At 37.9% G+C, this 27781-nt stretch overlaps 1 protein-coding gene across 7 annotated transcripts in view; it reads left to right on the forward strand.

Moving 5' to 3' along the window:
- Nucleotides 1-223: 223 nt before the first annotated feature.
- The window catches only part of LOC101100141 (RAB3A interacting protein), a 47307-nt gene continuing 19749 nt past the window's right edge, over nt 224-27781 (forward strand). For 4 of the 7 annotated variants that reach the window (XM_045062062.1, XM_045062063.1, XM_045062064.1 and 1 more), the window contains exons 1-2: nt 16928-17203; nt 17922-18180. In XM_045062062.1, the coding sequence (XP_044917997.1) occupies nt 16953-17203; nt 17922-18180 (510 nt within the window). In that variant the 5' untranslated portion in view covers nt 16928-16952. Of the gene's footprint in view, nt 269-643; nt 776-1477; nt 1616-16927; nt 17204-17921; nt 18181-27781 lie in introns of those variants that run through there. The other 3 variants (XM_023257232.2, XM_023257236.2, XM_023257231.2) reach the window with 3 other exon arrangements.

Consider the following 27781-nt stretch of genomic DNA (forward strand, 5'->3'; position numbering starts at 1 on the left):
ACACATATGGCGATCGCTTCTTACTGATCAGATTTTGGGAGCTTGGTTCTGTATTTTCACTTTTCCTACCCAGAGAACCTAAAGTGCGGTGGAAGTTTGATAAAAGAGTTGACACAAAAAATGAGAGAAGGCGGATACAGAAAGAACATTCTCGAATGCTCTAGCCACTGATCAGATGATGGAATCTGGTTCTATCAGACTTCCTCTGCTTCCATCCCTCATATACACACGCACACGCTGTAAGATACATATGGACGCCAAGTTTGAGGTTGGTTCTAGTAGTCCTCAACTCACATCGAAAGTTCATTTCCCGACTCCTGGACAGTCCAACACGAAGTTAACTCGAGGCGCCCATAAAGCGCAGGGAAACTTGGCTCGGCGCCGCCGGTGCTCGTTCCCAGGGCAACCGCCCGCGGAGCCACCTGGGGCACGCTCCTCGGCACCTGCGAAGAGCCCCGCCTGGCGCCAGGGGGCGCGGGAGCGCGTCGACTCCTCCCGCCCCACGCCAGCCCCACGCCAGTCCCGCCCCCGCCCCGCCCCCAGCCCCGCCTTCCCTCCACCGGGCCGGGCCGCTCCCGGCTCCCGGCTCCGCTCCCGGCGCAGGCGCAGTCCCGCTCTCCTTCGGCGGCTCCCAGCGCAGTGCGCCCACCTTCGTTGAGTGTAGCGGCGTCGACCGGCCGGCAGTCCTCTTCTTCCTCTCGCTGCCTCAGGACAGGCTCTGTACAGCGCTGCGAGCGCCCCTGAGCGCAGGCAGCGACCGCGGTGGTTTCGGCAGGTGAGGGCAGCCGCGGGAGGGAGAGGCCCCGGACGCGGAGCACCGCCCCCCTCGGCGCCCGCGCGCCCGCCTCTCTCCCGCGAGCCGGCCTGGAGGGGCGGCGGTGGCAGGTGCAAGTGCGGGCGCGGCGCGCGACGACCTGGCCCGGCAGCCCCTGCCCGGCAAGCGCGCTCCCCCATCTCGGCACACGGGCTCGGAGAACCCCGGTGGAGGCGGCGGCGGCGGCGGGGGGCGCGGCGCCTCGGGGCGTCTGGGGCCGCTGGGGCGTCGGCGGCTCCTCCCCCGCCCCCCGGACGCGGGCGCGTTACTCATTAACTGCGCGGTCCCGAGCGCCCGCGGCTGTGAGCCGGAATCCCGGTTACCTGTCGGCGGGGCGCGCGCGGCCGGGAGCTGGGGACCTGCGGTCGCGGAGGGGGTGGGGGTCTAAGAGAGTTCCCCGAACAAGTGTGCAGCCCCGCGCTGCGCGGGACCTGGAGCAGGGTGAAGCGGTAGGCTTGGACCTGGGGTCGTGGAAAAGGACAAGCGAGGCTCGGTGCCGAGGCGTAGAGGTCACGCTCGGCGGGTTTCGGCGAAACCTGGGGGACCGGAGCGAGCGCCCGGAGTCGCGCGCCTTAGGGTGGCAGCGCATTTCAGCCTGACTTTTGTTTCGGGGAGTTGAGAAGAGCTGCACCGACGTAATTGTAATTACACTGCCCTTTCAGCGTCGACAACTCTCTGACCGCCCTGGGACCAGCCGGCTCTAATGGACTCTAGAAGTGATGATGTTAGGTGGAATCTGCAGCACGTGAAGAGTTGCCAGTTGTTATGGGATTAAGAAAACAAATCTGTAATGGCTAAAGGGTAAGGTCTCGAAAATTAAGAATGCTGAGTTCGTACTGGTCCCTAAGAAGCAGACAGTTTAGTTTCGTGGAAATATAGCCTATCTTGAGGCTACCTGTTTCACACTCCTCTCTTTCTCCCTCCAACTCCTTCCTTTCAGTGTAGGAAAAAAGCCGTGTGATCTTTTGCCGTGGAATGATTACGTAATTGGAGGAGACCCATAAGCGGATTAAAACAAAACTGTTCTATGTAAATCTGTTGAAAGACCCAGTTTTTGTTCATTATCCTCTTTCTTATTTTGTTGTCCGTAGGGTTTTTGTAAAATGGTGGATGACAAATCAAGGAGAAAAGAAGCAGAATAGATTTGTAGACTGATCACAGTAAATATTTGATACTGTTAAATATTCCACCAGGTTTACGGGGCCTTGTTCTGTTAACATTTGTTATTTATTTACCAGTACTGTGCATTTTGATAGGACTTTTCATGTTCGGACAGACATTGAATCCCAACTGTGGTTTATGTGATCTAATCCTAAAGCCCATGTAGAATTTATAGAAGTTAGTTTAGCAGTTCTACATTTGTACTACAATAGTGCATTTCTTACTATTGGAAGAAAAGCCTTATGAGTTTTTTTTTTCTTTTTCCACTACAGTAAAGTTACATATTAGTCCATACCTTTGTTAACCAAAGTGGACACTTTAATATAACTCTTCCTTGTGTGTTTGGCAAACAATACTGCTGTGGTATTAGATACCTGTACCGTTTCACTAGGATGGACATTTGCTGTTCAGCTACTTGAGGGGTTTCTAATTAGATCCAGTTGTACTTTTTGAATCAGTATAGTTATGCATATGCTTCCTTTAGTATTTTTTTCCTATAATTTTCTTTAAACCCTTAGTTCACCACAACACATACATAGACATTGCACAGATAATTTTTACAATGGAAGGTTTCTTAGAAATCTAGGTCCCCATCAATTTTTAATATGGCAGAACAAAAACTTGTAGGTTTCAGTAATTTTGCATGTGTTATGGTACTTAGTATACCTTTTTTTTTTCCCCCTTCCTGAGAGGGACTCACCTAACCAGTTAGCTAGCTAGCGAAATGAAAAATTTTTATTCTGTTTTAAAGCTTTAGCTTCATTACTTACCGTGCATGTGACCTTGAGTAAATCATTTAACCGTTCTGAGCTTATTTTCTCTATTTGTAAATGGATAGAGTGAATTTGCCAGCTTTCAACTATTTTTACCTATTTATTTATTTTTAAATATATTATTAATTTACTTAAGTAATCTCCACACCCAGCTGGGGGCTCAAACTCACAACCCCGAGATCAAGAGTTTCATACTCTTCCAACTGAGCCAGCCAGACGCCCCTCGATTCTTTTTAATGTCGTTCAGCCTGATGTGAATATCATAATGGGGGGATGAGAATCAAATGGGATAGTCCATGTGAGGTATGGGAGTGGGAGAAAGGAACAGATATTAGCTTGGTAGTTGGCCATACACTGTGCTTGTTGATTTACATACCTTGACCCCTTTGGTCCTCAGGACATTCCTGGGGTATAGATGGTATTACCACATTATACAGATCAAAGAACTGAGGCTCAGAGAGGCAAACTAACTTGCCTGTGGGTACTTAGCTGTCAGTGGTCCTGTAGATGATTAATGGTAGAGCCAGGGTTAATGGAACTCCTAACATGCTTGCTCTTCCATTCCTTTCTACATCTTCTGTGGAAGAGCTTTGTAATTATAAGGAGACCTCAGATAAAAGGTGTTACTATCATTTGAATTTCTGGCTACAAAGTATCCAGGTTTTTTGGTGATGGCAATACCACAACTGCTACTACTATTATTGAACTTACAACTTACTCTGTGTCAGGTTCTGGTATAAACACTGTACCAAGTCATTTACTCTTACAGTGACTTACGAGTTAGCTACTGTTTTATTCCATTTTATTTCATTTTTATTTTTAATTTTAGAGAGCATGCAACTGAGGACGAAGGGCAGAGGAAGGGAGAGAGACAGAGACAGAGACAGAGAGAGAGAGAGAGAGAGAGAGAGAATCCCAAGCAGGCTCCACACTCAGCAAGAGCCTGATGTGGGGCTCGATCTCATGGGATCATGACCTGAGCCTAAATCAAGAGTTGGACACTCAACTGACTGGGCCACCCAGGCACTCCTGCTTTATCCCATTTTATAGTTGAGAAGATTGAGACACTGAGAGGTTATGTAGCTTCCTTAAGGTCACACAGCTAATTAAATGATAGGACTAGATCAGAAGTCAGGCAGTTTATCGTTAACCACTGAGAGCAGTGCTCGTAACCACTTTGCTCTGCTACTTCATGTGTAGATTGTCATGCTGAAGAATTGTTTTAATTAAGCTTTTATGTGATACTTAGCATAATAAGTAATTCTTTATGTGTCACCAGAGATTTTTAAATCAAATATTCATTGAACATCTACTTTGCAGGTCACCGTGGGGGTTAAAGGAAAGTATTCATGGAGTGTGAAAGGCAGACCTTATAATCATTCCTGTAGCTTTTATAAGTTCCTCAAAATTTAGAAGGCATCTGTGTTTCTCATATATGTGTTATTGTTGTAATTTTTTTTTAATGTTTATTCTTTGAGATACAGCCAGAGTGTGAGCGGGGGAGGGTCAGAGAGAGAGGGAGACACAGAATCTGTAGCAGGCTCCAGTCTCTGAGCTGTTAGCACAGAGCCGGATGCAGGGCTCAAACTCATGAACCATGAGGTCATGACTTGAGCCGAAGTTGGGCGCTTAATGACTGAGCCACCCAGGCACCCCATTGTAATTTTAACGAGTGCCAAATAACACAAAGTGCTAGAATAGTTGGAGAGTGGAGAGAAATGATGAGTTGTGGGTAGAGATACTGTGTGTTGGTTGAGGTAATGAGGGAGAGCTTTCAGGATATTCTGAGGAGGTTCGCTTTTCAAGTGTAAAAGCTTTGTCTTGTGTAGAGTTTTGGTTAAGGTATAGTTCAATAAAGGATAGTAACTTGGTTACTAAGTTACTTAAGTACACTTGATATTTAAAAATTAAATAACAAAACTTTTGAAAACTCCTGGCTAGCTAATTTCTCCTTTTCTCTACTGATCTCCTTAGCTTTGCTAGGTAGTACTTTTTTTTTTTTCTCTTTTATTCTTCCAGAGCACTGAGTAAATGCCTCTATTTTGATATTTATTAGTTTTGGTATTCATACTGTCCTGTAAGTTTTGTTGACCTTGAGTTCCCTTCCTCTAGTGTGCACATGCTTTGAAGGCAGGACTTAAGTTATCCTAGCCCTTTTATAGCGTTTGAACTGGGCCTGGTATACCTGTAGGTACTGGGCTGTGTTTGGTGATGGGTGTCAGTGGAGGAATGTCGGGATGTATTGAAAGTCATCTAGCAGTAGTAATGGAAATGTGTTCAGAGTGAGAACTGTGTGGGCTAAGGGGAGGAAGAGAGGGATACTTCCAACAGGTAGCATTAACTTGCTCTGTGTTTTTCTCTTCTGCTTCCCCTTTCAGTTTACAACAAATGAGGCAGTTTCATAAGCTTCAGCTGTATCTAGTCATGGTTAGAAAGAAGTGAAATAGTAGTGTTGATTTATCTTAGAATATCAGCAACACAAAATTGGATAGCTATAGCCATAAGCTGAGATTACTTAGATCAGAGGAAAAGAATGAAAATTTCTGTAGTTAACAGGATTGTAAACATAAGCATAATGGAAGTTAATAGAATTCTACATATATGAATTGACAATCTAGTATAAAGGAAATCTATGGAAGAATGTGAGAGTACCTTAGAAGTTTATAGGAGCATACAAATGATAGCTTTGAACCAGTTAAGTGCATTGTAATTTTATGTGTCCAGATAATAGTATTGAGTATTTGGGGGCACCTGGTTGACACATCAGGGTAAAATACAAAAAAAGGAAAACAAAATAAATTCAAAAGGCAATAAGTAAATGTGCATTAATTTCCTGTTAGGAAAAGAATTATATTTGATCCCTAGACATCCGAAAGAAAAACTTGTTTTCCCTTTTCTTTCCTTTTTTTTTTTTTAAGTTTATTTATGTGTTTTGAGAGAGAGTGTGTGAACGAGTGGGGGAGGGGCAGAGAGAGAATTCCAAGCAGGCTCCCCCCTGTCAGCGTAGAGCCCCATTTGGGTCTCGATCTCATGAACCTTGAGAACATGACCTGAGCCAGGATCAAGGGTCAGACGCTTAACTGACTAAGCTACCCAGGCCCCCGAGAGAAAATGATTTTTATATAAATAACATACTGTTATATCTATATCTATCTATCTGTATGTAAATAACATACTGTTTTGGTCTTTTTCCTTATTTATATAGTGTTTGAATAAATTTGAAAGCTCTCTAATTAATGGAGAATTTCAAATAAGTACTTACAAAAATGTAATGGATCTCAAAGTTCCTGTCATTTAACCCCAGTAGTCAGCAAGAAGAGTCAGTCCTGCCACATCTGTTTCTCCCCTTCTTGTATTATTTTGAGCAAATTCCAGGCATTGTATACTTTCATCTGTAAATATTCCAGTATGTTTTTTTTTAAAGCATGAAGGGCAGTTAGCTACAATACTGTTACACACTTAAAAAAAAATTAACAATAGGGGTGTCTGGGTGGCTTGGTACATTAAGCATCCTACTCTTGATTTCAGCTCAGGTCATGATCTCATGGTTCATGAGTTCGAGCCCTGTGTTGGACTCTATGGTGACAGCACAGAGCCTGCTTAGTATTCTCTTTCTCTCCTCCTCTGCCCCTCTCCTACTCATGTGTGTACTCTCTCTCTCTCAAAAATAAATATTAAAAAAAATAAATAAATTAACAATAATTCCTTTGTATCAAATATCCACACGTTTTTGAATACATAATAAGGCTGCTATAATAAAATCAAGTCTCTTTATTTTTATTTATATGCTTCTTTCATTCCCCTAAGTTCTATAAGAGGCTAAATAAGTATTTTAAACCCCACATAGCAAAATAGAGGAGGAAATGGTGATAGCAATGAGAGTGTGGGAAGAAAGAATAGAAAGAACACATCGCAATAGCAAATGCTCATTTTAGTAGCTGTGCATTAGAGAAACTTTAGTTTTCCCTTTCTGAAAGTAAGTACAAGATTAAACTGTGTTCTTGTTTAGATTGTTCACTTACTTATGGTTGGGTGAGACCTGCCCTAGAGTGCATCTGTCTTGATCTACCATTTATCTGAATCTAGCCTTCCCCCCCCCCCCCCCCCCCCCATCAGTTTTATCTTTTAAGTGATTCTTGGATGTAGTGGAGTCAGGTGTCAGAATCAGACACACCAGGATTGAATCCTAGCTGTTATTTATTGACATGTTTGATCTGGATGAAATTAATTATTCTCTCTGAGCCTCAAGTTCTTTTTCTGTAAAAAAAAAAAGATACAAGGGGCGCCAGGGTGGCTCAGTCAGTCATTTAAGTGTCCGACTTCGGCTCAGGTCATGATCTCACAGTCTGAGTTTGAGCCCCGCGTCGGCGCTCTGTGCTGATGGCTCAGAGCCTGGAGCCTGCTTCGGATTGTGTCTCCCTCTTTCTCTCTTCCCCTTCACTGCTCTTTCTCTCTCTCTCTCAAAATAATAATAAACATTAAAAAAAATTAAAAAAGTAAGAACCAGTTCAAAGGGTTGCTGTGAGGAATAACTGGAATAATGTATATAATGTGTTTGTGTGTGTATCACACATGCAGAGTATAGGTGTATATGTGTGTAATATATATGTGCATGTATGTGTATATAAATACAAATGACGGTATCCTGAAGGTTTTTCATGTGTGTATATATATATGTGTGTACTTCCATTCCTTCCAATATCAAAGTATCGAGATTGACATTAGATCAGACCTTTGTAATCTCTTGGCTAGCCTGTTGCAGTAACCTCTTAACCAGTTGCCTCTAGTCTCTTCTCTCTAGTTAAAGTCCTTATTGCCTTGGGAATTATTTTTTCTAATCTACACTAACTGCACTAATCTTTACTACATCAAAGTGTATCTACACTTGGTAAAATGTAGATCTGACCATCTCTCCAGGATAAACTACAAGCAGCATTTTCCATGTTAAATGAAACTTTTAATGATCTGTCACATATCTGCCTCTCTAGCCTGATGTTCTGTCCTTCTCTTCTTTGTTAGTTTCATTAGTGCCAGACTATTATTCCCTGACTGTCCTGTATTATTGCCCTGCCTTGTCGACCTATTGAATTCCTACACAGGGTTTAAAATTATGGGGCGCCTGGGTGGCGCAGTCGGTTAAGCGTCCGACTTCAGCCAGGTCACGATCTCGCGGTCCGTGAGTTCGAGCCCCGCGTCGGGCTCTGGGCTGATGGCTCAGAGCCTGGAGCCTGTTTCCGATTCTGTGTCTCCCTCTCTCTCTGCCCCTTGCCCGTTCATGCTCTGTCTCTCTCTGTCCCAAAAATAAATAAACATTGAAAAAAAAAATTTAAAAAAAAAATAAAATTTTATTTTTTATGTTATATTTTATTTACATTTTATAACTTATATTACTTATAAATTATATTTTACTTCTCCTGAAACATTTCCTTCCCTCCCCCAGCCCTCAGGGTAGTCATTTAGTGGCTCACAACAGGCTGTGCACCTCCTCTTTAGTCCCATTTCATTGCACCATTCTTAGAACTTGGTGCCAGGATTTGCCCCGAGGAGTTGAAGCTGGCAATCATCCTTCCATTCCAAATAGAATAGACACAATTGATAAAAAAACTTATTAAATACACTAATATTATATATGGATAAATGTATTTAATAAATAAAATTTAAATATTGGTGGTTTTTAAGGAAGTGACCTGATGGAATTTGTAACACTTTAATTCGTTATACACTGTTGAGATAGCAATCTAATTTTTAATGACAGGCTGTTTCTTCCATAATTCATGCTGAATTGAGTCATTTGGGAATTACTGAAAGCATCTGTACCTTCCTCCCTGCTTTCCATCCTCCAGCAGTCTTTCAATAAGTTGAAAGAGGAAAATAATACAGATGTAAACATTTCTGTATGTTATATACAGTATATATAGTATTATATATAGATGCTTGCTTTGTTGAGGAATAACATTTAGAACAGTATGCCTATAATTTAACAATATTTAAAAAAATTTTTTTTAACGTTTATTTATTTTTGAGACAGAGAGCATGAACGGGGGAGGGTCAGAGAGAGAGAGAGAGAGGCACAGAACCTGAAACGGGCTCCAGGCTCAGCTGTCAGCACAGAGCCTGACGCGAGGCTTGAGCTCACGAACCGTGAGATCATGACCTGAGCTGAAGTCGGACACTTAACCGGCTGAACCACCCAGGCGCCCCAAACAATATTTTTAAACCAAACAAAACAACCGTTGTTTTTTTTTCTCTTGATGATGTTTGTGCTGATATTTGGCAAGTATTAGATTAACACTGGTTAATTCTTCCCATCAGAAAGTCAGAATCTGGTCTTCCTTCTGGCCTACAGATACACTCACCCACCACCTTATAATCAGGATCATTGGTTCCAATTCCATCGCTAAATAGATGAAGATATTGGGGCTCAGAGAAGTTTAACTCACCTGCCCAAGTTTGCAGGTGTAGGTTAGAGGTTGATCAAAGCTAAGACTTGAACTTTCTTCTTCAGGTACTGGTGTTTCTGTTCTGCTGTGGTGCATATAGCTTGGAGGAATTTTAGTAAATATAGAATTAAAATTATTTAATTTTCAGATATTGGTCTAAAAAAGATTAAAATTATAGCCTTAAAGTTTTCTTTCCTTAGAGGTAAATCTTTTGTTTCTTGTTAAGTAAGTCAAATAAGGGGAATATGCTTTTTGTGAGAAAATGGATTTTATTTGTTCTTTTGGACTATAATAGAAATTGAGTTTCTCAATTTCATTTCAATTGTGTATGTATATCCATTTTATCCAAGTGCTTTAGTTTTTAATTGAAAATATTGTAGCAGCAATTCATCTTAATTTCTTGAGTTATTCTAGGGATGTTTTTTATTTTCAGTTAGAAAATTCACTTTAAATAGAAAAAAGAATTTTTATGACAAGTTACTGGAAATTTTCTAGGCATTTATTAAATAAGTTAATACATATGAACTTTTTAGCAAAAATATCTGACACAGATATTTTAACTTTAAATATTTTAAATATTTTAACTTTAAATATTTTAACTTTAAATATTGGCTGCTGTTTTAGCTGTGATAATACTGACTTCTAAAAAGAAGAAATAACATGAAATACATATGGCTAATCAGAAATAAACTGTTTTGGGGTGCCTTGGTGGCTAAGTTGGTTGAGTATCTGGATCTTGGTTTTGGCTCAGGTCATGATCTTGCCGTTCGTGGGTTTGAGCCCCGGGTTGGGCTCTGTGCTGACAGTAGGGAGCCTGCTTGGAATTCTCTGTCTCTCCCTCTCAAAATAAATAAAAACTTGAAAAAAAAATGAAGTACATTGTTTTGGTCAACTTTTCCTTATGATTCAATGTCAGCTTTATTGCTTTGAATTGAGTAATAATAAACCAGATAGGCTGTGTTGGTAATTCACCCATAAGAATTTAATGTCGACTTTTTCACACATTGGTAGTGGTACTTAACAGGTTTAGTTTATGGATTAGGGTACTCTCCAAAAGAAATTAGTTTTTTTGAATTACTCATTACTTGATGCAAGGAATACTACTGCTTAAAAATAGCAGCTTATTTTACTCATATAAAAACTTTGAATTTAAGATAAGTCTTAAAGCTTCCATACATTTTATTTATTTTGTTTAAATGTTTATTTGTATTTATTTTTAATTTTTTATGTTTATTTTTGAGGGGGGGGGGGGAGAGAGAGAGAGAGAGAGAGAGAGAGAGAGAGAGAGAGAGAGAGAATGAATGAATGAGTGGGAGAGGGGCAGAGAGAGGGGGAGAGACAGAATCTGAAGCAGCCTCCAGGCTCTGAGCTGTCAGCACAGAGCCCAACGCTGGGCTCAAACTCATGAACTGCGAGATCATGACCTGAACCGAAGTCGGCTGCTTAACCAACTGAGCCACCCAGGCACCTCTTTAAATGTTTATCTTTGAGGGAGGGAGGGAGGGAGGGAGGGGGAGAGAGAGAGAGAGAGAGAGAGAGAGAGAGAGAGAGAGAGAGAGAGAGAGAGAGAGAGAGAGAGATATGCAAGCGAGGGAGGGGCAGAGAGAGAAGGAGAGAGAGAATCCCAAGCAGGCTCTGAACTGTCAGCAGTGAGCCCAGTGTGGGACTGGAACTCGTGAACCATGAGTTCATGACCTGAACTGAAGTGGGATGCTTAACTGACTGAGCGACCCAGGTGCCCCAAGCTTCCATATATTTTAAAGAGCAAAAGATTTCCAGACCAGTGTGATTGGTGGCTGATTACTAGCTAAGTTACATTTTATGGAAATTGTATATGCTTGAAAAAGGCACTGAATTTAATCTTAAAATAATCTTTTTCAAAAAGTGACTTGAATTTAAACAAAGTTTAAATGTATCCTCCAGAATTAAAACTTGTAGGTAGATGCCCTGCCCAAGGGTGCTGTCCCAGGTGTTATGTACTCTTCTTTTATTTCTCAGCATATAAGGTAGAAAACCCAGGCACAGATTTCCAGATGAGAAACCTAGGCACAGGTTGGCCCAATAATTTGACAGAAGTGAATTCAAACCTGCCTCTCTTTGAGACTTGCATTTTATGTTCGTTACTTTTGTTTCAGTTTATAGTCTATTTGTATTCTCCATAAATGCTTTGCTTTCACACCTCAGACATGCCTGAAAAGCCCTTCAAAGAGCTTTATCTTTCTCATTAGTTTCTTGTTCTTTGGGTCTTTTCTTCGGCTTTCCTTTTTCTGGAAGTCTTTCTTGTGATTCATTTGCCCCCTCCTCTCTGGTCTCTTAATATCCTTTGTGTCTTCTGTGGCATTTATTACACTGTATCATTGCTTCTACTTGGCAGTCTCCTACTTTCTTCAGACTATTTGGGAGCAGAGACAATTTTTCATCTTCTTTCCCCAGAGCCTGACACATAGCAGGCCCTCAAAATACTTGTTGAAAGAATAGCTGAAATAGTATGTATATAGGTCAGAAAAATAAGATGGATGTTGCAGGGATGATGGATTTTATTCCAACATAAGAAACATTTTTACTCAAACATTCCAGCACTGGAATGGCAAAGCAGTTCAACTGGTGGTAGTATGTTGTGGTTAAGAGCTCGGAGTCTGGAGTTCAACAGATGGAGGTCTTCGTCCTGGCTGTCTTAAGCTGCAGTGTCTTTATAAATGCACTGGAACTACACCTGATATTTAGTAAGTGCTCAAAAAATACTAGCTGCTATTCTGAGAGAAACTGCCTTACCATCCTGTATGATTGGGACTGGTAGTTGGATGGCACAGAGTCCCGTTCCCTCCTTTTCCCTCTGGGTTATTTTGAAGCAAATCCAAGTAATTTTCAGTACATATATCTAAAAGGTAAGGATTTTTTTTATATAACCATAATATCATTATCCCTAAAAATTGACAGTAATTCATAACATTAGTAATATCCAGTGCTCAAGTTTCCTTGTTTGTCTCATAATTTTGTTTTTTAGTTGGCTTTATTCAAAAATTCAAACAAGATCCTCACATTGTATTTAGTTATATCTGTTAATTCTCTTTTAAATTTGTAAGTTCCCTCTACCTTTTTTTTTTTTTTTCTATTTTATTGAAAAAACCAGGTGGTTTGCCTAGTAGTGTTTCCCAAAGTCTAGATTTTGCTGTTTTGTCCCTGTGGTGTTATTTAACATGTTTGTTTCTTTTCTGTATTTCCTACAAACCACTGAAGACCTACCTACAGGCTTGATTTGTTTGGGATCCCCCCCCCCTTTTTTTTGAGGATGGCAAGAATGCTTCATGGATGGTGGTGCTGTCCGTTTCTTACTTCACCACATAATCCCATAATGTCTTAATTTCTTTTTGTGATAAGATGTCATCAGTGAGTTCAGGTCCTGTTGTTCTGATCCACTAACTGTAAAGTTCCCCACATAGCTTTTTACCTTATGGCTTTAATAGCTATTCATTATTGATGCCTAGACCCATTTTATTAGGATTGCAAATTCATATTTATTAAATGGAATTCTTTTAAAAAGAGCGTTTTCTCATAAACTGTTTAGTTCTCTGATATACAAGAAAATCAGGGTAAGCACCTGATTCTTTATTTTACCAGTTTTCATAATAATGAATCGGCTCCCTAGCACCAATCAAAGGGGATCAGTGAGATTTTGTTTTTATTTATGATCATGAGTTTCATAAATTTAAAAATATTTTTGTTTTCGTTCCTTACAGATAATATCTTTTTGATGTTCAGGTTGTCTCATCTTTGGTGAGTGGGAATCCTTTTGATGCCACTCCAGTAGTCTTTGATGGCCTTCTTGCTTCCTGGTATAACAGGATGTTCCAGGGTCTCTTTGTACGTTACTGCCCTTGGCCTGGAAATCAGCCATTCCTCTGAGGAGCCCTCGTTCTTTTTTTGTTGGAAATGGTATTACTCTGGGCATTACTCATTGCTCCTGAGTGGTTACTGTTGTTACACCACCTCAGTGGATACATTTAGGAATTTTTGTTTTAATAGAAATTTTTTTTTCTGATTTTTCTGATTCAAATGTAGAACTTCAGAGTTTTTGCTTCTTTGATTTTATATTTATAGCTCTTCTCATGTGCTGAAAATCTTAATTCTGAATGACATTAGCATAATAACTTATTTGCCTGATATTGTATAAAATAGTTTCAGAATAGGGATATCAACATTACTAATACGATTACTGAAAATAGTTTATAACTCTTTTCACATTTTTTATCTTTAGAATATATTCTGTATAGTTTTAATGTTTTAAAATCATTTGCAGTAGCTCTTTTCTATGTTGGGAAGCTACCATCTCAGTACATAGCCTGAATCATTTGTTTTATTTTTAGAGATTCTTTTTTAAAATTTAATCTTGGTTTTTTGTTTATGTGGTTCCAAGGTCAAATTCAAATACAAGGCAAAATCCATTTGGAAAAGTCTAGTTTTCATGCCTATCTCCTCTTCCTATTATCTCCCTCTTCCTATAGATAACCATTTCTATTAGGTTTTGGTTTATCCTTCCACTTTTAAAATATAAGTATGTATACATAGTAATACATCTAAATGTCATATATACATAGAAATTAATTTGTATTTTCTCCTTTTTTAGGTAAAAGGTAGCTTCCTGTGCATAGTTACTTATTTTGTTTTTTAATGTTACTATAGCCTCAAAATCCCCTCATAGCAGTATGTAGATATTATTTATTTTTTACAGCTGCATAGTGCTTCATTATGAGCATGTACATTATTAGCTCATTCAGTCTTTTGCTGTAACAAGACTTTTGCTAATGTTGCTAGCCTTATGCATTTATCTGTTCTTTTTTATTTTGCCAGTTTATCTTTGGAATAAAGCCCTAAAAGTAGGCATGTTGGGTCATAGGTTTAATGAATATGTCATTTTGCCAGATATTGTCAAATTTTCCTCAGTAGGGTTTGTACCGTGTTGCATTTCCAGAAATGCAAATGCTTTCACATTCTATGATTCCATGAACTTCCAAGGTGTAAAGACATGAATTAAAGGTATATGGGATGGTTGAAAGAAAGTATCAAATGGTTACCGAGAAAATGTTGAAAGGTTAATGAGAAAACCTGTTTTCTGCTTAAAAGTGAGTGTGATTAGTAAACCGTATTCAAATGAAAATGAAATTTTCAGGGTTAATGTTTGTTTGGTATATGTATGTATTATGAATAAGGAATGAAAATATTCTTTTGGATGAAAAATAATAAGTATTAAACACTTTAAATTCCTTGTTAATAGGACGTTTCATTTGGTGTAGTGAATATTTTGGGTGAAAAAACAAGAATTAGTTTCATTTTGAAGACTAAAATTATTTGCTACAACAGAGAAAACACTGGATTTGAAATTTGGCAGTTGCAGATATAATAGCTATAGCTTTCATTGTCCGTATATATCTTTGAAGGTTTGTGACATGTTGTAATTGCACTTTTGAGAGATTATATTAGGTCACCTCTCTTCTTTGCCAATTTTACTGCGGCCTTTTTGTTTTCTACTTGTCTTCTTTCAAACATTTTTTAAAGGATATAAAAGAGTATAATTTTTCAGTTTAATGAAATTTTCTGTATTTTATGAAGAAATTAGGTACTACATTGGTGCTTGCATTTGAGAATTTTGGTAGGATATCACTCACGATTATCAAAGTTTTATTGTAGGAAGGAAAAAAATTGGGAAGAGGTTGGGCTCAGATCATAGAAGACTTGGTTTTCAGGCTGTTTAGTTTGGACTGTATTCTGTAGATAGTGGAAAATTAATAAAGGATTTATGAGTTCTTTCACATTCAAGTGAAAAATTTGAGTGCTACAGTTTTTGGTTTTAATGTAAACTTTGTGATGTAATGGAGTGGTTATATGAAATATTTTTTGATTATGTAGATGCAGAAGTATACATGTTATTGTTAATGGCCAGTTATGGTAGCAAATGTTTTTTGAGGCCATACTGTGTACCAAGTACATAGTACACCACTAAGTACTTTATTTGGATTGTCCCCATTAATCCTTACAGCACTTTGGAGAATGGAGACAATGTTGTCATTCTCATTCTCATCCTATCAGAGGAGAAATTTAAAATTTTTTTAAATGTTTATTTATTTTGAAAGAGAGGGAGAGCAGGGAAGGTGCAGAGAGTGAGGGAGAGAGAGAATCGCAAGCAGGCTCTGAGTTGTCAGCACAGAGCTTGACGTGGGGCTTGATCCCACGAACCACGAGATCATGACCTGAGCAGAAATCAGCCTCTGATGCTTAACCAGCTGTGCCACCCAGGCGCCCCAGGAGAAATTGAAGGCTTAGAGAAATGCAACACATTATCCTAGATTGGATCCTGGATCTATAAATAAAGCCATTATTGGGACAATCAGTGAAACTTGACTGGGGCCTGTTGAATAGATTGTAATATCAATCAGTGTTAATTTCCTGATTTTGATGGTTTTGTGGTTAGACAGGAAAATGTCCTTGCATTTAAGATACATATATTGAGATATTAAGCAGTAATGGGCATCATGTCTGAAACCTATTCTCAAGTGGTTCCAAAGTGTTAACAGTTTCATAATCTGGGTAAAAGGTATATGAAAATTCTGCAGCTCTTACCTGAACTTGAATTTATCAGTTGATCCTTGACCAACATGACTTTGAACTGGACGGGTTCACTTTATGTGGGTTTTTTTTTTTTTTGGATAAACACAATACAGTACTATAAATGTATTTTCTTTTCCTTATGGTTTTAATATTTTCTTTTCTCTAGCTTTATTGTAAGAACACAATATATAATACATATAAGTACAAAATATATGTTAATTGACTGTTTATGTTATCATTACGGTTTCTGGTCAAGAGGAGGCTAACAGTAGTTAAGATGTTGTGGAGTTAAAAGTTACATGTGGATTTTCAGCAGTTGGTGCCCCAACCACAGTGTTGTTCAAAGGTCAACTGTATAGTATAATGTATATATCTCATTTTAAGTGTGAGTATATATGTATATACGTGTATATATATATATAAAGATATATATAGATATGTATATAGATATACATACATGTATATAGATATATATAAAGATATATACAGATATATATATCTTTATATATATCTTTAAATATATACATACACATACATACACATATCTTTACTGCATCTTCTATTTACTCTAACCAATATCATATGATAGAAAAGTTAAAAATATCAAAGAAATTTTTATTTATTCCTCATTGTTACTTATTAAATTACTCAGTTTGACAACATTAGCTATAACTTTCAAGTTTATTCCAAATCAGATTGTTTGTATTTTGTAATATTTATGCTCTGAGATCACTTAATAAATGTTAAGTGATAATAGTGTTTTTTTTTTTGTATTTTTTTTAGAAGTTTATTCTTTATAATGGACTGTTGTTAAAAACACATTTTATAAAGGGGCGCCTAGGTGGCTCAGACAGTTAAGCATCTGATTCTTGGTTTTGGCTCAGGTCATGATCTCATGGTTTATTAGTTTGAGCCCTGTGTTGGGCTCTGTGCTGGCAGTGTGGTCCTTCTCTCTGTCCCACTCTTACTGTGTCTCTTTACCCCCTGGTTGTATGCATGCTCTGTCTCTCTCAAAAATAAATAAACATTAAAAAAACATTTTACAAGTTATATATTTAATTTTAATTTAGTTTTATTTTGTTAATATAATTTTAAATGCCACTATCAAAATAACTCTGCTTTTTGTTTTAACATAGGTTATCTTATGATGAGGCTTTTGCTATGGCTAATGACCCCTTGGAAGGCTTCCATGAAGTAAACCTTGCTTCACCTACTTCTCCAGACCTTCTTGGTGTGTATGAATCAGGAACTCAAGAGCAGACTACCTCACCAAGTGTCATCTACCGGCCACATCCTTCAGCTCTGTGCTCTGCCCCCATTCAGGCTAATGCCTTAGATGTTTCCGACCTTCCTACACAACCTGTGTATTCATCCCCCAGACGTTTAAATTGTGCAGAAATATCTAGTATCAGGTAGGAGACCATTAAGATACTTATTTTGGAGTATCATGTTAAACAAATGACAGCTTGTTTGCCTTATTTTCAGTTTTAATATTTTAGAAAATTTAAATAATAAAAGCATGTCCATGAAGAGAGCAATACATGTTAATGTTGAAGAGCAGGGGTCAACAATCTTTTTATGTAAAGGGCCAGGTGGTAAATATTTTAGGCTTTGCTGGCCATACAGTCTCTGTTGCAGCTATTGAGCTCTGCCTTTAAAATGTGAAAGCAGCCACAGACAGTACGTAAATGAAAAAACTCCAATAAAACTGTACGTATGGACACTGAATTTTGAATTTTATATAATTTTCCCCATGTCACAAAGTATTTTTATTTTGATTTTTTCCCCCCAACCATTTGAGAATGTAAAAATGAATCTTGGTTCGTGAGCCTTATAAAACAGGTAGCAGGCTGAATTTAGCCTACATTTAATTTGCCGACTCCAGTTCTAGAGTAGCACTATCTGATAGAATTTTGTGATGATGAAAATGTGCTAGCCATTGGCCGTATGTGGCTATTAGACTTGAAATGTGTTAGCTTTGGCTGATTTTTTAATTAATAAATAATTTATAAATTATCTTAATTTTAAAGCTAAGGCTATTAATTAAATATTAGTGCCATTACAGACTTTTTGTGTTTATGCTAGTTTTGTATGAGCATATGCTGATGTTTCCTGAACTCTCCTTTATAGCATCCATGTTACAGATCCAGCGCCTTGTTCTACCTCTGCAGTCACAGCTGGGTTAACTAAATTAACTGCGAGAAAGGACAACTGTAATGCAGAGAGGGAGTTTTTACAGGGTGCTACTATACCAGAGGCTTGTGATGGCAGTGACGATATATTTGGGTTGAGTACTGATAGTCTGTCTCGTTTACGAAGCCCATCTGTTTTGGAAGTCAGAGAAAAGGGCTATGAAAGATTAAAAGAAGAACTTGCAAAAGCTCAGAGGGTAAGCAGAAAAGATGCTTTATTCTTCCATGTTTTCTATTTGAAATTAATGTTTACTCATGAAGTGGGGCAACTCAAATGAAATCATTGTAGTTTTATACCTACCTTCTCATATGTGTAGCCTCAGCTCCTGTTGGGCAGCATCTGGGAATCTCTGAAATTGGTGGAGTAGTAGTAAAGAAGCTCATCTAAGATTACTAACTGGAAAAATGAGAATCTGAAACCACTACATTGCCTGCTCCCTGTCTTACATTAATATTAACACAGATTTGATGGGTTATGTTCCATGTGTGGGTTTTCCCCTTCTTGTATATGGTTGACTTTATGGTCCTTCACTTGAAGTCATTTAGTCCAAGTCATTTTTTTTGGGGGGGGGGCGGGAATTGTTTTAGTAATAATTCCCTTTGCCATTCAGCTGGGCTTGAATATTTTCTGTATCTTGGAGAATTTTCCTTTTTTGGTGATTTGTTCTGTTTCCCATTTGGTCATCTTTAAAATTTCTGCTATTTATTCCCAGATTTGTGGCTATGTCCTGCTCTTTTTCTGTGACTGCAATTAAGTTTCAGAGGGAAATTTATAGTGCTAAATATTTATAATTAGAAAAAGGAAAAAGTCTCAAATCAGCAATCTTAAGTTCTCACTTTAAGAACCTAGAAAAAAAGGGGCACCTGGGTGGCTCAGTCGGTTAAGTGTCCGACTTCAGCTCAGGTCATGATCTGACGGTTCATGAGTTTGAGCCCCATGTTGGGCTCTGTGTTGACAGCTGAAAGCCTGGAGTCTGCTTCAAATTCTGTCTCCCTCTCTCTCCCTGCTCTTCCCCCACTCGTGTGTGCTCTTTCTCTCTCTCTCTCTCTCAAAAATAAATAAAAACATTTTTAAAAATTATAAAAAAAGAACCTAGAAAAAATGGCAAAAGCAGAGCAAGCAGAAGGAAGAAAATAATAAAGATAAGAGCAGAAATCAATGAAATTGACAACAGAAAAACTAGAGAAAATGAATGAAACAAAGTGCTGATTCTTTAAAAAATAATGAAATTGACAAACCTCTCACAAGACTGACAAAGACACAGATTATTAATAGCAGGAATGAAATGGGATATCACTACAGATTCTGTAGACATCAAAAATACAATAAAGGAATAATATGAACAACTTCCTATATAAATTTGACAACTTAGGTCAAATGGGCAAATTCACATTTAGAAACTTGAGAAGATAGGGCATATTTTAAATGTGTAATTTTTAGCATGTTATGACATTTCACAAACACATATTCCTTCTCTCTTGCTACCAGATTTGTCTCTTAAGAGTGTAAATTGTTGTTTGTATCCCTAGTGCTTAGCAGAATTCAGTACGATGCCTGACATTTATGCTTCCTTATGAATGCTTCAGTGAATGGCTGATAGCTAAAATAGCCACACAGATATTTTAAAACATTTCTGGTTAAATATATTTTATCAAAAAGAAGAATCAGTAGCCTTTTTATCTTTTTTCCAAAGGCAAGGGATATGTGATTGTATTTGGCAGAAGCCATCTGGATCAGACTCTGTTATCTTAATACACAGTAGTAAGTGCAATCACAGTTTATGTAGAGCTGAACTATTGAGCGTATATATCTATCATTGAGAATATGTTGTGGTTACTTATTGATGAGAACAGATTGCTAATTTCTTAGCTCAAGTTGAGAATTTCTTTTAAAGTCTTTTATTTGCTGTATTTAAAGGTCCTGTTGAGGTAATTGAAATAGTAATGACATGTGAATGTATACATATGGTGAATTATGAATGTACAAGATAGTATTAATACTTAGAGGTTAAGTCTTGAAAATGTCTTGAATATGAAAATATTTCTTGATTGTATCAGCCTGTGAATTAAAATTATGTCAACGACCATTCTCTTTATTCTGATTATTCTTTTAAGAGACTACAGAGAGTTACTGTTTTTCCATTCTTTTACCTTTAACTTATTTTTATCTTCTTCTATAAAGTGAGATTTTTACAGGTGGCATATAGCTATCATTTTGCTTTTTTATCTATTCTGTTAATCTTTGACTTTTAATTGGTGAGTTTAGACCATTTACATTTAATGTGATATTAATATGGTTTTGTTTATATATGCCATCATTACTGTTTTTGTTTTCTGTTTGTTCCATATGTTCCTTTTTCTTCTTTTTCCTTCTTTTATGCTTTCTTTTGGATTAATTCCATATTTTTGCTGATTTCATCTTGTCTCCTTTGGCTTATTAGGTATATATCTTTGTTGTGCTAACTCAGTGATTGCATTAGGGTTTATAATATACATAATTAACTTATCCCTGTTTATTTTCTAATGACGTTATACTATCTCACATATAATGTAAGAACCTTACAAAAGTATACTGCTTGTCTCTTCTTTTCCTGCCTTTGTGCTATAATTGTTTTTTGCTCATAATTATATTTTGAACGCATAATTGGTTTTCAATACGTTTTGTTGATTAAATGAATGTACATATATGTATGCAGTTACATCATTGTATGAATAGACACTTGTTAGGTAGGGACATGCTAGCTGCTTATAAGCAACCCCTAAATTTTAGTAACTTGAAGTTAATTTTTATTTACTGACATTCTGGAATAGATGTGCATAGTTGTTAGGCAGATCTTTATGAAATAATTCAGGGCTCCTTTTTCTTCTGTCTTGGATGTTTGTAATTTTTTGGAATTTTATTATCTATATCTAACCAGTGAGATGAGGGGAAAAGAAATCTTGGAGAAGGCACGCTGGCTTCTAAAGAGCCTTGACTTAGAAGTGACACACACAACTTTTGCTCACATTCCATTGCAAACCAATTTCATGCTGATACTTAGATGTGTGGTGGGCTAGAAAATGTAGTCCCTGCTGGGCAACCACTTCCCAGCAACAAATCCATACCATGTGTAGGGGGAATACTAATGTGATCATTGATTTTGAGGTACAGAGATGCCAGAAATGATACGGTAGTTCACTTGTTTGGCCTTCTGTAGGTCATTGCTGAAGAGCAGTTTTGATGGAATTCTGAAGTAGAAGTTGGGCTTTGGTTTACCTTTTTTAAATGTTGCTTCTTGGGTACTAACCAAAGCAATCTACATATTTACTGCAATTCCTATCAAAATAATGCCAGCATTCTTCACAGAGCTAGAACAAACAGTCCTAAAATTTGTATGGTATCAGAAAAGACCCTGAATAGCCAAAGCAATCCTGAAAAAGAAAACCAAAGCTGAAGGCATCATAATTCCGGACTTCAAGCTGTATTACAAAGCTGTAATCATCAAGACAGTATGGTACCAGCATAAGAACAGACACATAAATCAATGGAACAGAATAGAGAACCCAGAAATGGACCCACAAATGTATGGGCAACTAATCTTTGACAAAGCAGGAAAAGAATATCAAATGGAATAAAGACAGTCTGTTCAGCAAGTGGTGCTGGGAAAACTGGACAGCAACATGCAGAAGAATGAGCCTGGACCACTTTCTTACACCATACACAAAAATAAACTTAAAATGGATGAAAGACCTAAACATAAGACAGGAAGCCATCAAAATCCTAGAAGAGAAAGCAGGCAAAAACCTCTTTGACCTCAGCTATAGCAACTTCTTACTTGGCACGTCTCCAGAGGCAAGGGAAACAAAAGCAAAAATGAACTATTGGGGCCTCATAAAGATAAAAGATTTGGCAAAGGAAACTTATGCAAAAGGAATAATCAGCAAAGGTAAAAGGCAACTGACAGAATGGGAGAAGATATTTGCAAACAACATATCAGATAAAGGGCCAGTATCCAAAATCTATAAAGAACTTATCAAAATCAACACCTAAAAAACAAATAATCCAGTAAAGAAATGGGCAAAAGACATGAATAGACCGTTTACCACAGAAGATATCTAGATGGTCAGTCGACACATGAAAAAATGCTCAACATCACTCATCATCAGGGAAATACAAATCAAAACCACAATGAGATACCACCTCACACCTGTCAGAATGGCTAAACTTGACAACTCAGGCAACAACAGATATTGGCAAGGATGTGGAGAAAGAGGATGTCTTTTGCACTGCTGGTGGGAATGCCAACTGGTGAGCCACTCGAGAAAACCGTATGGAGGTTCCTCAAAAAATTGAAAATAGAACTATGCTGCAACCCAGCAATTGCACTACTAGGTATGTATCCAAGGGATACAGGAGAGCTGTTTCTTAGGGGCATATGCACCCTAATATTTATAGCAGCACTGTCAAGAGTAGCCAAAATATGGAAAGAACCCAGGTGTCCATCGACTGATGAACGGATAAAGAAGGTGTGGGTGGGTGGGTGGGGGAATACTATGTGGCAATCAAAAAGAATGAAATTTTGCCATTTGCAACCATGTGAGAGTATACTGTATTATGCTGAGCAAAACAAGAGAAAGACAAATACATGATTTCACTCATGTGGAATTTAAGAAACAGATGAACATAGGGAAAGGGAAGCACAAATAAGATAAAAAAACAGAGACAAACCATAAGAGACTCTTAAATACAAAAAACAAACAGAGGATTGCTGGCAGGTTATTGGGTGGGGGGAAGGTCTAGAAGGGTGAGAGGCATTAAGGAGGACACTTGTTGGGCTGAGCACTGGTTATGTAAGTGATGAATCACTAAATTCTGTTTCTGAAATTATTACACTATATGTTAACTAACTTGGATTTAAATTAATAAATAAAATAAAGTGTTGCTTCCTGGACTCTGTCCCAAATTCTGCTGAAATAATATTATCATGCTGAGGCTTGGGGATATGCATTTTTAATAAACTCCCTCATTGTTTCTTATTGTTTCTCTTAAGTGTGAGACCCTCTGGTATAATGTGTTACTTTCAGCTTTTAATTACTCTTCCTTAAAAGAGAGTGAAATAACTTGGAAAATAAAATTCAGTGGAATGACTTGCAGCCAGATAAAGTCACTCAAAAACACATACCTGTATCAAATCCATATTCAGCATGGTTCTACTAACTGTGGCCATGGATGTTCATAAACATGTACTATGTTCTTTTATAAACAGATATATTTCTTGAGTAACCAAAGTATTAACAGCATTGTTCGAAGCCCTATAGGGGGCAAAAATAAATTAGACTTGACCCTGTCTTTAAGGTGTTTACTAGTTGGGGAGAAAAGACATGTATACACGGTCATGTTTACTGATACGGAGTTGTACATTTTTTTTTTCCGATTTTAACCTTCATGACACTCATCATTGCCTACTTGTGTGGAACTTGGTTGTAGTTGTTGATGTGATTAATTCAGTTGAATTCTGTGAGTTGGGTTTATTTGTTGGTCTTAATTACTGGCTTAAATGTCTTCAAAATGACCTCATTATGATTGCATTGAAACAGAAAAATATTTAAAAAAAAGAATAAAAATCTCTGTCTCTGTCAGCTTAAAAGAGTTCTTCCTATAAGTGTAAAATGAAAAGTCTAAGTGGAAAAAAAAACAGTTTCATTGACAGCACTTTTTCTTTCTTGATGTATTAAATGTTTACCTTAAATACAGTAGTCTTAAGTTTGGAATATACTTGATCAGAGACCTAATGTTCTGTGGTTTGAGTATCAAATTTCTTTTCTTTAGTACTACCACTCTAAATTTGTATCTGCTGCCTAAAGTATACCAGTGATCAGTGAACTGTTTTTCTTGTATCTAGTCTTTTTTTAACGTCTCTACACTTCCAAGTTACCACTTTGTTTTTTTTTTTTTAATTTTTTTTTTCAACGTTTATTTATTTTTGGGACAGAGAGAGACAGAGCATGAACGGGGGAGGGGCAGAGAGAGAGGGAGACACAGAATCGGAAACAGGCTCCAGGCTCCAAGCCATCAGCCCAGAGCCTGACGCGGGGCTTGAACTCACGGACCGCGAGATCGTGACCTGGCTGAAGTCGGACGCTTAACCGACTGCGCCACCCAGGCGCCCCCCAAGTTACCACTTTGAATTGCAGATCTGATTGTTGCTATCCTGTTTAAAATCTTTCAGTGACTTCCCATTTGCCTTTGAGATAATTTCCCTTTGTCTTTAAAGGAAATCCTGATTTCCAAGGCAGTGCTTTTCAGGACAGGTCATAAACCTAAGTTGCTGGCATTATCTTTTTGTGGTGGTTATCCCTCCTCGTCTTTAGCTACTATAAAACATACTCTTTTATTTCTTCCTCTGCATTTGGCAAACTCATACTTTTTCTGGTATGTATGCATCACTATAGTCCTATTGAATAGCCATGTGAATCTGTTTAAAGATTTGCTACGCTGAACAGGAAAATCATTAATGGGGGTTTACTCCTTTTCTAAGTGTCCCCAGCACCTAGATGAATGCCTGATGCTAACAGAAGAATCAGCATTCAATCAACACAAAATTAATGTTTCTTGAAGGAATGAAGTTTGAATAACTATGTTATGGTGTAACATTCTGATAATGAAAAGTACAAATTCTGAGAAATAGTCACACGAATTACAAATTCAACTTCACATAGGTAGACTGAGAATAGACATTGAGGCATAGAGAGAAAGTAGTCAGACATTTACGTGGAAAAGGTTAAACCAGATGGATGGGCTCGGATGGGGAGTGAAACGAGTGAATCAGGCCAGTTTTACTCTAGCTTTAGAGTATGGATCACGGGAGATAACTCGAAAGGGAAATTGAGCACATGTTGTAGAGGGCCTTTAGTATTACAGTGAGGTCCGTGCCACTTTGGTAAATGATAGGGAACTATTCAAGAATTTTGCCTTCATGAACGACAGTGTATTGCTCTAGTGGATTGGAAATTTCTTTAGGGGCAGTATCTTAGCTGGTTTTGTATCCTGAGGGATTACCATAGGGACCACCTAGCAGGAAATGTTGAATAAATTGGCTTAGTTTTCATAGGAAATTGTAAAATAGTGATATTTTAGAGTTTGAAAGAATCTGGCATTAGATTTATGCAGTTACAGATTTAAAAATTAACTCAGGGAGAATTGGCATCTTTATGATCTCTTTCTACTCAAAAACATGGTGTGTCCTTCCTGTTTGTTTAGGACTACTTCTATATTTTTATATTTGGCAGTATTTTAAAGTTTTCATTTTGCATTGTGGTCTTTAGCGTTCTGAAGTTTTGTCATCAGTGATTTTTGCCCTGTATTCTGTCTAGTCTGATATCAAGATTCAGATTCCTATTTTATTTTTATTTGTATTATGTTTTAAAGCATACTTCACCCATTCTTTTTTTTAATCTGTCTGAATCACTTTGTTTTAGGTGTGTCTCTTCTGTATAGAGTACAGAGATAGATTTTGTTTTTTTAAGCCAACCTGAAAATCATTTTCTTTTAATTAGGTGAGTTATGCCCATGCACCTTTATTGATAAATTTGTTACGTTTGGGCTGGTTTCTGTCACATAGCTTTCAGATGGCTCCTGGGTGTGTATGCAGACCCTTATGTGCTCTGTTTTCTTCGTGTCTTCTTCCTTTTTGGTGTTTTGGAAGGTTTGATTTCCGTTCTAGTTGTTACTTTCCTTTAATCAAAGATGTATATATCTCCCAGCCTTTCTTGAGATACTGCTTTTGTTCCCTGCCATAAGCAATACTGAAATTATCTAGCTCCTGTTTATTTCTCTTATGTCATTGAATTTTAAAGTTTTATCTCAGTTTTAATCTCTTGCTCTTAGATATGTTTAGGTTTATAGTAGTTAAGTTGTGAGTCTCAAGTTGTATACCTTTGCTCCCCATGAATATTTGAGAAGTTTATGACTTTAATTTCATCTTTCTCTTATTTGTGTGTATGTATGTGTGCTATTTAAAAAAATTGTTTTTAACATTTTTATGTTAAGAGACAAGAGAGACAGGGTGCTAGCGGGGGAGGGGCAGAGAGAGAGGGAGCCACAGAATCAGAAGCAGGCTCCAGGCTCTGAGCTATCAGCACAGAGCCTGATGCCGGGCTCGAACCCATAAACTGCAAGATCTGAAGTCAGATGCTCAACTGACTGAGCCACCCAGGTGCCTTAATGTTTGTTATTTTTATATTCCTAAAGCTCATAACATTTAAGTAGCTGTTTTGTCAGCTCTATCCCTTTTTAAAAAATAGACTTAATTTTTTTAGAGCGGTTTTAGGTTCACCTAAAATTGAGAGAGAAATACAGAGTTCCCATACACCTGCATGGCCCCTCAGCACTATCCAATCCCACCCCAGGATGATACATTTATTATAATCAATGACCCTATATTGGCATATCACTATCCCCCCAAATCCAGAATTTATATTAGGGTTCCCTTGGTGTTCTGTATTCTATGGATTTTGACAAGTGTATAATGACATGTATTGACCATTGTAGTATTACCCAGAATAGTTTCACTGCCCTGAAAATCCTCTAAACCTGTTTATTCCTCCCTACCCCCAAATTCTGGCAACGATTGATATTTTTATGGTCTCCATAGTTTTACCTTCTCCAGAATGTCATATAGTTGGAATCAGAGTATGTAGCCTTTTCAGATTAGATGCTTTTATTTAATAATACGCATTTATTTTCCTCCATGTCTTTTCATGGCTTGGTAGCTCATTTCCTTTTAATGCTGAGTAATATTCCATTATCTCAATGTACCACAGTTTATTCATTCACCTACTGAAGGACATTTGGGTTGTTTCCAAGTTTTGGCAGTTAGGAATGTATAAACATCTGTGTACAGGTTTTTGTGTAAACCTGTTTCCAACTCCTTTGGGTAAATACTAAGGAGTGCAGTTGCTGGATCATATGGTAAGAGTGTGTTTAATTTTATAAAAAGCAGCCAAACTGTCTTTTAACCTAGCTGAGCCATGCTAAATTCCCAATGCATGGGAGAGCCTGTTACTTCCCGTCCTTGCCAGCATTTGGTATTGTCAGTGTTCTGGATTTTGGCCACTCTTGATAGGTGTGTGATGGTATCATTGTTGTTTTAATTTGCATTTCCTGATGACCTATAATACAGAATATCTTTTCATATGCTTATTTGCCTTCTTTATATCTTTGTTGAATTGTCTCTTCAGGTATTTTGCCCATTTTTTAATCTGGTTGTTTGTTTTCTTACTGTTGAGTTTTAAGAATTTATATATTTTTGATAATAGTCTCTTATCAGATATGTCTTTTGCAGAAATTTTCTCCCAGGCTTGTCTTTTCGTTCTCTTGATATCGTCATCTTTTAGTTGTAGTTCTACAGTTAAATATGTTTGCTTCTCACCCTCAGTCCTTAGCGTTAAAGCTTCTCCAGCTTCTTCTGGATTATCTGAATCTCATTCTTCACTTGGTCACTCAGTCACTCATAGGAGAGAGATTCTCTGAAGTTTTGCAGGTTTATAACTCTTTGTCTCTGACTTTATACTTTGGCTAAATATAAAATTCTCATTTCACAGTGTTTCCCTTGACTATCTTAAAAATGTTATTCTGGGGGTACTTGGGTGGCTCAGTCAGTTGAGCGTCCAACTTCGGCCCAGGTCATGATCTCATGGTTCGGGAGTTCGAGCCTCACATCTGGCTCTCTGCTGTCAGCACAGAGCCTGCTTCTGATCCTCTGTTCCCCTCTTCCTGCCCCTCTCCCACCTGCAGTCTCTCAAAAATAAAATTAAATA

The sequence above is a fragment of the Felis catus genome, chromosome B4 (assembly GCF_018350175.1).
Source record: "Felis catus isolate Fca126 chromosome B4, F.catus_Fca126_mat1.0, whole genome shotgun sequence".
NCBI lineage: Eukaryota > Metazoa > Chordata > Mammalia > Carnivora > Felidae > Felis > Felis catus.